Source organism: Lactuca sativa, chromosome 4 (assembly GCF_002870075.4).
Source record: "Lactuca sativa cultivar Salinas chromosome 4, Lsat_Salinas_v11, whole genome shotgun sequence".
Taxonomy (NCBI): domain Eukaryota; kingdom Viridiplantae; phylum Streptophyta; class Magnoliopsida; order Asterales; family Asteraceae; genus Lactuca; species Lactuca sativa.
Genome location: NC_056626.2, coordinates 4,364,249 through 4,378,798, shown reverse-complemented (window position 1 = coordinate 4,378,798; position 14,550 = coordinate 4,364,249). Strand labels below are relative to the sequence as shown.

At 43.9% G+C, this 14,550-nt stretch overlaps 1 protein-coding gene across 1 annotated transcript; it reads left to right on the top strand.

The window, feature by feature from the left end:
* The first annotated feature begins 758 nt into the window (after nucleotides 1-758).
* Nucleotides 759-2,845, top strand: LOC128133765 (65-kDa microtubule-associated protein 8-like). Its single transcript, XM_052771308.1, has 6 exons — nucleotides 759-933; nucleotides 1,021-1,221; nucleotides 1,295-1,552; nucleotides 1,625-1,837; nucleotides 1,964-2,116; nucleotides 2,216-2,845. The coding sequence occupies exons 1-6, from the start codon at nucleotides 850-852 to the stop codon at nucleotides 2,288-2,290; spliced, it is 984 nt and encodes a 327-aa protein (XP_052627268.1). The 5' UTR covers nucleotides 759-849; the 3' UTR covers nucleotides 2,291-2,845.
* Nucleotides 2,846-14,550: the final 11,705 nt, after the last annotated feature.

Here is a 14,550-nt window from a genome sequence, read left to right as displayed (position 1 = left end):
TTGCACTCATAATTCTAACCGGAGGTTTCTCACACCGTTAATCCTAATCAAATATTGTTTTGACTTTATAGTTCTATTTGAAGGATTTTTTGACTTTATAATCAAGACTTCTAGGTAAGTTTAGTTTTTAGTTCTTCTTGACTTTGTGATATATTAAGAGTGATTTTTTTTTTTAATTTTTTGGCTTTTTTATTTACTGTTTTTGACTTAATCACATTGAATATATATGAGTGATTGACTTTTTTTTTTATCCAAATAACACATAATATCAATGTCTGACTATTTTATTTAATATTTTTTATTTAATCGCATTGAACGTATATGAATGTTTGACTTTATTTTAATGTTAATATCAATTATCAATATATGAAATTATTAATGTCAATTTTTTTTTAATGTTTTATATTTTTAATGAATATTTTTTATTTTGAATGTGACTATGTGTTATCTCACTCTGAGTATCAAATGTATACATTTTATTCTATTACTATAAGCTAGGTTACAAACGTTGGCGCTGAGGAATTTTTTGTTTTCTCTTTTCATTTTTATGTGATATACTGTCGTCCTTTATATTGTTTTGAACATTATGGTTAACCATTTTTAACCATTAACCAAAACCGTTAACCGAAAAAACCATTAACCATGACCAATATTAACCATATCCAATGGTTACCAAAATGCATTAACCAATAATAATGGTTATTGTTTAGTTTTGACCAATAACCGAACAAAACCGCCCCATATACACCCCTAATTCAGGCTTGTCATCTAAGCAAAAACCCACTTCACCTTTTTTTATCATTTTATCAATTTAACAAAGCTCTGATTAGTCTGATATGATCATATGATATGGGTTCTTTTCAGTCACCCATGGACACTAGAACCACAGCGATGCTCGAGACATCCTGCGGGTATCTTCTTCAAGAACTACAAGTAAGTTTCTCTGCAGCCTTAACTTTGAATCTCACCCTGCTCCTTTGTATGATATGCTCAGTGCTAACTAATCTTTATGAGTGACAGATGATTTGGGACGAAATTGGCGAAGATGAATTCGAAAGAGAAAAGGTTCTGGTTGATCTCGAGCATGAATGTCTTCAAGTTTATCGAAGAAAAGTTGACAATGCAAACATGTCGAGGGCTCGTTTACATCAAGAGGTGGCTGATTCGGAAGCTCAATTTACTCATTTGCTTTTGTCACTCGATGAACGCTCGCTTCCTAGGGTAATAATTCCTCCTCTGCTTTGAATACCTTTTACATTCTTTTTACTAAAAATTGGAGTTTTGTTTACCGTAGCCGGAGAAAATGGCCGGAGCTCTGAAAGAACAACTCGGAGCGATTGCGCCGGCGTTAAAGAAATTGCAAATGAGAAAGGCGGAGAGGATGAAACAGTTTCGAACAGTTCAGTCGCAGATTCAAAAGATTTCTGCGGAAATTGCAGGTCAATCTGAATATGACGATTCGTTACCTGATGTTATCGTAAATGAAAACGATCTATCGTTAAAGAAACTTGAAGAATATCAAATGGAGCTTCAAAGACTCCATGCCGACAAGGTACACAATCATTCATTGCTAATTAATCACTAAAATGGTGGTTTGCTAATTCCAGTTCTTGTTTCTTAAAAGAATGACAGGCTCGAAAGGGTGAAAAACTACATAAACACGATTCAGAAGTTATCGAGTACGTTAGGAATGGATTCATCGATGATCATAACAAAAGTGCATCCGAGCTTGAACGATTTATCGGGTCTCACCAAGAACATGAGTGATCGTATTTTAGATAAACTCAATAGCACGGTTGAATCCCTTGAAGCAGAAAAGCGTTTGCGGATTGAAAAGGTTAATTTTGATCTAGATTTTTGATAACAGTTGTACAAAACTTTTGAAATTGAGGAATTGGACGTTTGATTCAAAGAGTCAAAGCATATGATCTTGATCCAATAACAACTTTCGATGTGTTTGCAGCTTCGAAATCTTGGGAATTCTTTGAAGAAATTATGGGATCTAATGGATACACCTTACATAGAACGAGCATTATTTTCACACATTTCTGGTTCAACGTCGTCTTCGACCAATATGTCTGCTCCTGGAAGTCTGGCCATCAAGATGATCGAGGAGGTTTGCATAGAGTTCCGATCCATTATAATGATTAAATGATATTGATATGTAATCAAAGCATTGATACTTTTTAGCGACACTTTTGTGAAAATGTTACAGGCAGAGGCTGAAGTTGAGAGATTAGATGAATTGAAAGCGAGTAAAATGAAACGAAAAATGCAGTATAAGTTTTAACAATAACAAACAGATTTGTTTCAATTGTGGTATTGGTGGTCATATAGCTAGCAATTGTCCTAATAGAATGTTTGTACATTTTGAGTCACCAAGAGGAGAGAACGAATTCAGAAGAAGGTGTTTAACTAGAAAGTCCTCTAGAACTCGTTCTCGGAATGATGATTGGAAGGACGATCGTAGTAGAAAACGAACTGTTTTTTAAAAGCATAGAAAGGTCATTCATAACAAAGTCCCAAACAGTTTGCCAAAACCGAACATGGCCAAGCCAAGGTCGGTTTCATGAAGAAGCAGCAATGGGTCTTCAACCAATTCTGGTAGAAAACCCAAGTGCTCCAAGGGCTTTATTGGGCCGAAAACCATGTATTTAATTATAGTGGGCCGAAAACCCATCTCTCATACCTCTTTTGGGCCATAAAGCCCTAATGAGGACCCAATTGGCCGAAAAATCTATTTTGGGCTACTCAAATTCGGTTTGATAATCAAAATGAGCTCAACATCCAAATTTCTTTCCATTCCCTCTTCATTTTCGGTTTTTAATTAAAAAAAAAGAGAAAATATGTGATTAACTTAAGGCTTGACACATCACTATTATTTAATGGTAATCCATGCAAAGTCCCCCATACATCTAGGATGAAGATCACTAAACCACCCATGTATTAACCAAACCTAATCATCTCTCTCTTCCTCTCTTCTAAACCACCCATGTATTAACCCTAGTTATTTAGATCTCTTAATCAACAATTGTGGTTTACAATTGAGTGTTTTCAAGGTTATTGTGTCCAAATCACAATGAGTGTTTTCAACCTCTTTGAAGAAGGTTTCCAAATTACTTACACTTTCCACTCAAAATCATATTTGATTTTCGTTCTAAAACTTATGTTAGAAAAATTTTAGAGTAAATTTTTTTTATATAATATATAAGTAGATATCAGATATATTAAACACAAACATACAAAAAAAGCTTAATAAAAGATAGAATCATTATGCTAAGTCTTCATGTCAGTTTGATGTGCTAAACTTTACTTAGGATCCATAACTCAAATTATAGAATTAAGTTATAACTGTGGTAAAGAAAAGTCACTGGGCAAAAGAAATTCGTTGACTCAAAATTGACGATAAAAGTCAATATTAGAACCAAAACATGGATAATTTGGTTATTAACCTTTATAGTTTATACGTATCAACATACCCATGAACCTCTTTCTCCTTTTGTCTCAAGCACACAAAAAAGACAAAAAATAAGTGGTTATGGTGGGTCATCGTGATGGTGATGATGGGTAGCTAGAATTTGGATGGCAGGGTGGCGGAGGCGGTTAGGTATTGGAGATGGTGGAGATATATAATTTTGGAGGTGAGGAAAGTGGCGACGACAACTATAAAGCAGATAGTGGTCAAGGTTGTGGTGAATGCCGTCGGCATTTAGCCACCGATTGGTGACGGAGATGGGGGCAGCGGCGATTGAGGTGATTACGGTGTCCATGACGGTAAGTAGTATCGGGGTTAGATAGTAAGTCAGGGTAGAGAGAGATTCATATATGGATAAAGGTGGTGGTTTGTTGCCGAAAAATTGGTGCGGGCGTAGACAAATGTTGGAGATGACGGTCAAGTGCGATGATAGCAGCTCTCAGAAGATTAGGGTTTATGGGTAGTGGATTGCGAAAAAATATGAGTTAACACTAAAATGGGAGAAATAATGTTATTGTTTATTTTTTTGAACCAATGAAACGGATACGTTGTATTTTTTTGTAACATCCCAAAATACGGGCAAAAAATTTCATTTTTAATTAAGTGATTTGCAAAACGTTTGTAACAAAATACCATACGATCATATCATTTAATAAAAACATGTCTCGGGACTGTAAACCAAAACGTGAAACATAATAATGTCAGAGTACAAATCCCAGAATATCTCATAGTGCGGAAAACAAAGAGCGTGTGTGTGATATGCCGCTACCGCGCCAGCTCCTTCCCCTTGGCTGAAGAGGCACCTGAAACAACAACTGAAAACCGTAAGCACGAAGCTTAGTGAGTTTCCCCACTGTACCACATACCATATAACCATATAACATACATATATTGTAAGGCATATCTGTGTGCCCGACCTACCCCTTCGGTCCTCTCAACCGGATACTAACTAGCATATTTGGGTGCTGGTCTCTCCTTCGGTCCTCTCGACCGGATGTTGGGGACTATTTCACCCCCTACTACTACCACATAACACATATCACATAATCTATCTAGCATGGTTGGGCATGACTGCCCCATCGGCTGTAACGACCCGAAAATCACGACTAAAAATTTCTTTTAAAACATTACTAAAACTGGATTTATAAAACGTATCATAAGTCAAACATAACTTTCGAGTATTAAATTCAAAACATAACATCATTATCAGAGTCAAACATTCCCAGGCTAACTGACTATGGTGTGTGCTCTGCAATCTTCCCGAGCTCCTCTTCTGAAAACCGAGTACCTGAAACCAAAACTGAAAACCGTAAGCACGAAGCTTAGTGAGCTCCCCCAATTTACCACATACCACACAAAAACATATAAAGCACATACTGGGGCCTTGCCCCCTACATCGAACCGAAGTCCGAAGCTAACATCGGACCGAAGTCCGAAGCTAACTGACTGGGGCCTTGCCCCCTACATCGAACCGAAGTCCGAAGCTGACATCGGACCGAAGTCCGAAGCTGACATCGGACCGAAGTCCGAAGCTAACTGACTGGGGCCTTGCCCCCTCCATCGGACCGGAGTCCGAAGCTAACTGTCTGGGACCTTGTCCCCTCCATCGGACCGAAGTCCGAAGCTAACTGACTGGGGCCTTGCCCCCTACATCGAACCGAAGTCCGAAGCTGACATCGGACCGAAGTCTGAAGCTAACTGACTGGGGCCTTGCCCCCTACATCGAACCGAAGTCCGAAGCTGACATCGGACCGAAGTCCGAAGCTAACTGACTGGGGCCTTGCCCCCTCCATCGGACCGAAGTCCGAAGCTAACTGACCACAGCATATCATAACATATCCACTGGCATAAACTCACATATACTGCATACTACATCGGGCCGTAGCCCGGAACACATAACATATAAATCCTGTCTGAGCCACGAAGGCATCAAACATACTAACTACTGGATCATATCAACATCCGAAAACTACTGCTAGCTAAACGGGTCGGCATTGTGGCCTTAGACCCGTTCCTACTGGAAGGAAACTCACCTGAGACTGCTGAACTGATGCTGCTAATCCTCTTGACTGCTACTTGACCTCTGACTCCAAACTGCTGCTCCACTAACTCTTCGAGCTTCAAAAGCCAATAAAACACTTAGTCCAACTGACCTCCAAAGGTCACTAGGTCAACTCTGGTCAAGGTCAAAATCCTGGTCAACGTCAACCTTCCAGGTCAACCCTACTCGCCGAGTCTACCTACTGACTCGCCGAGTTCATACGCTCAGGGTCTTTCTTATTCGCGACTCGACTCGCCGAGTCAGTCTATGACTCGCCGAGTCCAACTAGTTCCAAGACCTGTCCTGTCCAACTCGCTGAGTCACCACCCGACTCACTGATTCGAGTCTCAACTTGAAGGGTTTAGGGTTTCGCGATCTGACTCGCCGAGTCCAAGAACAGACTCGCCGAGTCCTAGACAATCTTCAACCAAATCGTCGAGTTGTTCGTCCAACTCGCCGAGTCCATGCCTAACTTCAACCGACTCGACGAGCTGTTCATCCTACTCGTCGAGTTCCTCCTCATCTTCAAGCTACTCGCCGAGTCCACTCGAAGGACTCGCCGAGTCTATCCAGTCCTCAATCCATGTAGTGGCTTTTCGAGCCAAACAGAGCTTCCAACTTATAGATCCATACTTCTAGGGCCTATCCCCCACGTAAAGTGGCAAACTTTACGTGTAGATTAAGAGATCTAGGCTCAAAACACACTAAACTAGGGTTTATGGCAAACATACTCCTTCAACATACCAAGGGCTGATACTTTTGGGGATTCAAGACAAAAACCAACATGGATCTGAGGTAGCAACCTCAGATCTGAACCTCCAACTCGAATTGGTTACATATCATACCAATAATGAGCAAAACTCACACATAAGAATAGATCTAGATGCAAAGGGAGTCCAAGCAACAGCTTATTACCTCCAATTGGTCTGAAATGACCCCTCAATCCCAGATCTACAATCCCTTCTTGCACCTCCAAGGTCTTTCTTCCTCCTCCAATCTTTAGTGCACTCTTCAAGGCAAGATCTAGCTCAAAAACGGATATGGCGGCTAGGGTTTGGTGTTCTAGGGTAAAGAGGCAGTAAAGGGACCCTAGGAAGGATTTAGGGTTTTTCCTCGTTCAGACCCAACTCGTCGAGTCTCCTTGGCCGACTCGCCGAGTCGGTCGCTTACACATCGACCCGGATCCCGCTCGGACTCGCCGAGTCCCTCCATGGACTCGCTGAGTCTCTCCTAAAAATTGAGGTCTTCTTTCTTTTCTTGACTTTCCAAACTTTGGGGTGTTACAACTCTCCCCCACTTAAACTAAACTTCGTCCTCGAAGTTTGCTATGACCAACTGTCCTGAGAACTGCCTCCAACTCTCTATCTGGAAAACTAACACCCTTCTGTCCATCACTCCAGCCACTCACAGTGCTGGTCACTACTGTTGGTACATACTGAATTCTTCTCCTTTCCTTAATTTCCTCAATGTTACTTCCTCCGATTGAGAATTCTGTACCCCTCATCCGCCTACTGGATGCACTGAGACCACTCTGGTCCCACTAATCTACCGATATCTGAGTTACCGAACCCCCACCGGTCACTACACTCCATCGCAAACTCCTAGTCGCTTCCAGCGACTCCTGAAGATACTTCGACTATCTATAACTGTTCTATCCATTCTTCCGCTCATACTGAAACGATGTTGCTGGAATCAGATTGCTTATATCCCATCTGATTACTCAACTCCTGCTAACTCGAGCCTTCCATCCTAAAAGAAAAGCTACCTGCCTTGCTATCCTTACAGATCACTTACACTTGGCAGAAGGCTCACTGATCCTACTGAGAGAGACTTGCCATTTCCAAATCAACCAACTATACCGTCAGCACTTGCATTCCAACACAAATACTAATACTGTCCCAAAACTCTGAAACCTTCCAAACACTGAACTGCCTGCATTACTGAACATGCCTGAAACTCTAAGCTGCCTGAAACGCTGAACCGACTGAAACGCTAAACGGCCTGAAACACTGAACTGGCTGAAACACTGAGCTGCCTGACACACTGAACTGGCTGAAACACTGAGCTGCCTGAAACACTGATCTGACTAAAACACTGAGTTCCAGCTCAACCGTAGAGTCGAAGGACTCCTCTCTCAGTCGTTCCCACGACTTCTAAACAAAATCTTTCTCTGGAGCTAGTTTCCACTAGTTATCCTGTCATTGCGGCTCTAACAATCTTCTGATCCAACCGATCGGGTCCATACGTCACATCCTGACATCATCAATTCCACGACTAACATCATGATGGCTCCCAGACTGACGGTAGCCCTTAACATACCCGAACCCCAACGGTCCACTGCTACTCTAATCTCATAACCGATGTAACGATCTATAGCCAAAATTGCTGACTTAGTCATAACTGAACCATTTGGGAAATCCGAAATTAACCCGTGGATTCCCATATCCTCACTGCTGCACTAGAACTGGTGGGTACTACTACTTTCCCGCGTCCAACACGCGCTCATGCCACCTACCAATCTGATAAAGGCTGCAACTACGCTCGCGGACTTACAACTCTCTAGTACTATCTGGCTACTAGTGAATGCTACGGCTACCCCCGCAGACTTACAACACCACTACTACTATCTGACTGCTAGTGAATGCTACGGCTACCCCCGCAGATTTACAACACTACTACTACTATCTGACTGCTAGTGAATGCTACGGCTACCCCCGCAGACTTACAACACTACTACTACTATCTGACTGCTAGTGAATGCTACGGCTACCCCCGCAGACTTACAACACTACTACTACTCTATCCTGAGGACATCCTGACTATCCCTAGTCCCGCTAGTGATTCCTCATCCCGAGTTCTCAAACCAGCCCTCAGTCTTTGAATTCTGCATCATCCTTGACATCTTATATCCTTGATATACTTGTCGCTTCGTCGAGGAATTCTTCGGCTTGGTTCCCAAACCAACCGTCTACTAATCCGGATACAAGAAGCTATTGTTGGGAAGTTTCCAACATCCCAAATCTTGAATCTACGCAACCTGCATGCTGCCTCAGACACTGGCTACTAATACGAAAACATCTCTTGTTACCCGTTCTCAGGATCCTCATTCTGACTCACTTGAGTCCGACAGGTGGTCCTCCAATCCTGGATTCCCAACCAGCTTCTAACCATCTCGATTACATGAACTAATCGCTGGGAAAAGTCCTCGAACTCTCAATTCTGAACTTCTCAATCCATCCATCACTGTGCTACCACCATTTCTTCTCAGAGGCTGCGCACTCATTCTGGGTCTACGTGACTCTTATCCATGAATACCCGGAGGGTTCTCCCCCACTTCGATCCTGCTTACCCCTTGCTGCTTCACACTCAAAAGAGATCCTGATCTTCACTACCATTCCAAAACATCTACTGGGGAACCCAAGCCCGCCAGGTAGGAATTTGACCAATCCATCCAAATCACTAACCACTCCGAACTAGAGAAACGAACCAAATCTCTCCCAACCATGCTATAGTTACTGCATCCTCCGAAACCTTCTCCATAAGAGCACATCCCCTAGCTACCAACCAATTATCCGAGGTATGCAAATGGCATATAACATAATCACAAGCAAGCCACACTATAACACAACACTTATACCACAAATTGATGCAGAAACATAACAATATAATCATGACATAAGCTGACAGAAAAGCAAAAGTTACGTACCTTCATTACTCAGTGCTGCTCGAATCCCTGCTGAAATCTACCGGAAAACTCGGCTCTGAGCCGTAGGCACCCTTTCCCGGCCTCGACAACTGCTGGCGGTACTTGAAGTCCCAAGGGCAGGAGCTGGCACCTGCCCTGCTGGATACAAACTCGGACAGTGGGCCTTCTTGTGGCCCCTCTGACTGCAATGGAAACATAACAAATTAAGTCCCTGGGCGATGGTAACAACACAGTTTCTGCTAAAATGACCAATCTGGCCGCACTTGAAACACCCAGCATCGCTACCACTTCTACGCCTACACACACCCATGTGCGTCCTTCCGCACTTCCCGCATCGACTGCGGCTCTGATAGTTCCTCGTCCTCAAATCTGGACCCTTGGGCTTCTTACCCGAACCTGTGGCTACCTGAGTCTCATCCATTTTCCTCTTCCCTTCCGACTCCCTGCCCGACTCTCGCTCCTACGTTACCCCAACGGCAACGCCTGCTGACTGAACAACAGATGTCTGATCTTGAAGCCTCGCTATCAATCTATCAGTGATCCTCACGACCATGTCGGGTAGATCCTCGCGAATGGCTTGCGAAACTTCCTCAACTATCCAATCATGCAATGGTCTCTCTTGGAGACAGAATGCCCCACTCACCCCTGCCCCCTGATGGCAGGAACTAGAAATGGGATCTCCCTCCCTGATGGATCCCTGAACTCCATAAGATTCGAGACCTAGACGAGCCCCAATCTGTCCTGAAACTAACCTGACCTTAAAGGCCTCAAGATGACTGTCCATGAGCTCCACAATGGCCTCTCTAACTGAACCGAAAATCACTGGAGTCTGATCAATGATGTTGTGCATAATCTCTGTGGAAATGAAATCCCTCATCTGATCATCAAGCTGCCCGGCTCTGAAGCCCAAGCCAGACCCCTCCTCAACACCTGAACTGCTAACTGGTAGCTCGCGCAATGTCACCATGCTGAAAATATAACAAAATCCTGATCAATTTACATACTACTGCTGAGGGATTTCTCACATACTCTACTAGTTCCTTGATTTTGCCTCGGCCCCTCTTGAATCGAATACGGATCCTCTGCTTTCAGTAGTATGGGCCCCTACTACCTTCCACATCTATCCGTACTTTCCTCAAGAGTTACCTCAACTCCACCAAGTCCCCTTTACTCTTCAACTGATCTCTGCTACTCTCATCCTAGGCTTTCCCTAGGGAACCTCTGACTCTACTCAAACCAGTCCTCAGCTGATGAAGGCTTCCTTGTAATGCCAATTAGCCACCACTTGAATACCATCACATGTAATGAGGCTCAGATAATCCTTCGAGTAAAAGTCTCGTCCCTACAACGGTTGGACTCAAACGAGAGCTGCGCAGTAGGGCCAAATCCAGCACTCTGAGATTATTCAACCCTGCTCACATGTGATGTGACGTATTCACCTAATGGCTAACTCCCACCACTCAGAGTCCCACAAAGCACAAAGCAAGCAGCATTCGGATAAAGGAAACATACTCAGGCAAAACTATTCTCATAACGAGAAACTACACTAGCATACAATGCTAAGCTCGCGCTACCAGGCATAACCTAAACAGGCTATCCTATTGCTTTCTACTCAATACTAGCATGCAATTCTCATAAAGCTGAACACATAAAGCAGGCACATAAGGCATCATCCTAGATCCTTAGTCCTATTCTAGCATGCTGTTCTACTGAAGCTGGAACTGAAACTGAAACTGAAACCGATACTGAAACTGATACTGATAATCATCATATAACTTGTATGGGTAAATTGGGAGTACTTACTTGAGCTCGGCTGATTGCATGTACCACACCCTTTTCTCTTTTCAAAACTCTTTTTGCTTTTTCTAAAACTCTTTTCTTTACACTTTTTCTAAAATTGTTTTCTTTTCTCAAAATTCTTTTGTAACTACGATTTTTCTTTTGAAAACTATATACCATTCCTTAGTTTGAGTTCAGACACACTCGGGAGTGCGCCCGAATCCCTTAAACCAAGGCTCTGATACCAACTTGTAACGACCCGAAAATCACGACTAAAAATTTCTTTTAAAACATTACTAAAACTGGATTTATAAAACGTATCATAAGTCAAACATAACTTTCGAGTATTAAATTCAAAACATAACATCATTATCAGAGTCAAACATTCCCAGGCTAACTGACTATGGTGTGTGCTCTGCAATCTTCCCGAGCTCCTCTTCTGAAAACCGAGTACTTGAAACCAAAACTGAAAACCGTAAGCACGAAGCTTAGTGAGCTCCCCCAATCTACCACATACCACACAAAAACATATAAAGCACATACTGGGGCCTTGCCCCCTACATCGAACCGAAGTCCGAAGCTGACATCGGACCGAAGTCCGAAGCTAACTGACTGGGGCCTTGCCCCCTACATCGAACCGAAGTCCGAAGCTGACATCGGACCGAAGTCCGAAGCTAACTGACTGGGGCCTTGCCCCCTCCATCGGATCGGAGTCCGAAGCTAACTGTCTGGGACCTTGTCCCCTCCATCGGACCGAAGTCCGAAGCTAACTGACTGGGGCCTTGCCCCCTACATCGAACCGAAGTCCGAAGCTGACATCAGACCGAAGTCTGAAGCTAACTGACTGGGGCCTTGCCCCCTACATCGAACCGAAGTCCGAAGCTGACATCGGACCGAAGTCCGAAGCTAACTGACTGGGGCCTTGCCCCCTCCATCGGACCGAAGTCCGAAGCTAACTGACCACAACATATCATAACATATCAACTGGCATAAACTCACATATACTGCATACTACATCGGGCCGTAGCCCGGAACACATAACATATAAATCCTGTCTGAGCCACGAAGGCATCAAACATACTAACTACTGGATCATATCAACATCCGAAAACTACTGCTAGCTAAACGGGTCGGCATTGTGGCCTTAGACCCGTTCCTACTGGAAGGAAACTCACCTGAGACTGCTGAACTGATGCTGCTAATCCTCTTGACTGCTACTTGACCTCTGACTCCACACTGCTGCTCCACTAACTCTTCGAGCTTCAAAAGCCAATAAAACACTTAGTCCAACTGACCTCCAAAGGTCACTAGGTCAACTCTGGTCAAGGTCAAAATCCTGGTCAACGTCAACCTTCCAGGTCAACCCTACTCGCCGAGTCTACCTACTGACTCGCCGAGTTCATACGCTCAGGGTCTTTCTTATTCGCGACTCGACTCGCCGAGTCAGTCTATGACTCGCCGAGTCCAACTAGTTCCAAGACCTGTCCTGTCCAACTCGCTGAGTCACCACCCGACTCACTGATTCGAGTCTCAACTCGAAGGGTTTAGGGTTTCGCGATCTGACTCGCCGAGTCCAAGAACAGACTCGCCGAGTCCTAGACAATCTTCAACCAACTCGTCGAGTTGTTCGTCCAACTCGCCGAGTCCATGCCTAACTTCAACCGACTCGACGAGCTGTTCATCCTACTCGTCGAGTTCCTCCTCATCTTCAAGCTACTCGCCGAGTCCACTCGAAGGACTCGCCGAGTCTATCCAGTCCTCAATCCATGTAGTGGCTTTTCGAGCCAAACAGAGCTTCCAACTCATAGATCCATACTTCTAGGGCCTATCCCCCACGTAAAGTGGCAAACTTTACGTGTAGATTAAGAGATCTAGGCTCAAAACACACTAAACTAGGGTTTATGGCAAACATACTCCTTCAACATACCAAGGGCTGATACTTTTGGGGATTCAAGACAAAAACCAACATGGATCTGAGGTAGCAACCTCAGATCTGAACCTCCAACTCGAATTGGTTACATATCATACCAATAATGAGCAAAACTCACACATAAGAATAGATCTAGATGCAAAGGGAGTCCAAACAACAGCTTATTACCTCCAATTGGTCTGAAATGACTCCTCAATCCCAGATCTACAATCCCTTCTTGCACCTCCAAGGTCTTTCTTCCTCCTCCAATCTTTAGTGCACTCTTCAAGGCAAGATCTAGCTCAAAAACGGATATGGCGGCTAGGGTTTGGTGTTCTGGGGTAAAGAGGCAGTAAAGGGACCCTAGGAAGGAGATTGAGACGCTTAAATAGGCTCAAAGTCCCGGATTTAGGGTTTTTCCTCGTTCAGACCCAACTCGTCGAGTCTCCTTGGCCGACTCACCGAGTCGGTCGCTTACACATCGACCCGGATCCCGCTCGGACTCGCCGAGTCCCTCCATGGACTCGCCGAGTCTCTCCTAAAAATTGAGGTCTTCTTTCTTTTCTTGACTTTCCAAACTTTGGGGTGTTACATCGGCCCTATCGATCGGTAATCTGGGGACTATCTCCCCTACTGTGACTAGCACATAGCATCATATCATACTAGCACATAAACGTATAACAGGTAGTAGCAACCCTAGATGAGTATCACGGAGACAATCATCTAATCATACAACTCCTACTGGTGGGTCGGCATTGTGGCCGTAGACCCACTGGTACTGGAAGGTAACTCACCTCGAAAAGTAGCTACTGAAAGTCTTTTTGCTAAGCGCCTGATTGCTGAACCGGTAATCCTCCGACTATAAATCATAAACATAGGTTAGCTACTCATAAATACCCTTAGGTCAAATGACTGAACCACCCCTAGTCCAAGGTCAAATCCTTGGTCAAAGTCAACTTCCAGTTGACTGGACTCGCCGAGTCATGGCACAGACTCGCCGAGTCCTTCTCCTACTAACCCGGTCCTACTCGTCAAGTCCCTCTTCCCACTCACTGAGTCACCCTTAACTCACTACTTGGAACGATAGAACTGACTCGCGATCCGACTTGCCGAGTCCAAGAACAACTCGCGGACTCCCCACGAGTAGATCTCCTACTTGCTTCCAAATCCTCACCAGAGCATCCTTTATGAGGATTTGGGTTTCTACGACTATTTCTACACGTTAAATTGCTAATTCCGCGTGCAGATACGAAGGGTTGGACCTTAACCACTTAAACCCCTCTTACTTAGTAACAGTTCATATGACTCGCCGAGTTTGAAGAACAACTCGTCGAGTTCCAGGCAATCTTCATAGGACTCGCCGAGTTGTTCATCCAACTCGCCGAGTCTAAGACCATCTTCATATAACTCGCCGAGTTCCACCTTAGGACTCGCTGAGTCCCTTCAACCCATTTCCCATACAGACCAAATCTGAGACATGCAACGCTTCAAAACCATAGATCTATGTTCCTAGGGCATGCTTATCACGTAAAGTTGCAAACTTTACGTGCATGCATGGACCTATAAGCTCCAAAAGGCAAATTCAAGCTCTTTATGAGGTCATACACTCAATAGGGACCTCATTCACTTCAACCACAAAG

Excerpts from the sequence above, each read along its gene's own strand:
- LOC128133765 (XM_052771308.1), top strand. The coding sequence starts at position 850 with ATGGGTTCTTTTCAGTCACCCATGGACACTAGAACCACAGCGATGCTC. Across the intron at positions 934-1,020 it reads ATCTTCTTCAAGAACTACAA|ATGATTTGGGACGAAATTGG; the intron begins GTAAGTTTCTCT and ends TATGAGTGACAG. Across the intron at positions 1,838-1,963 it reads AGCGTTTGCGGATTGAAAAG|CTTCGAAATCTTGGGAATTC; the intron begins GTTAATTTTGAT and ends ATGTGTTTGCAG.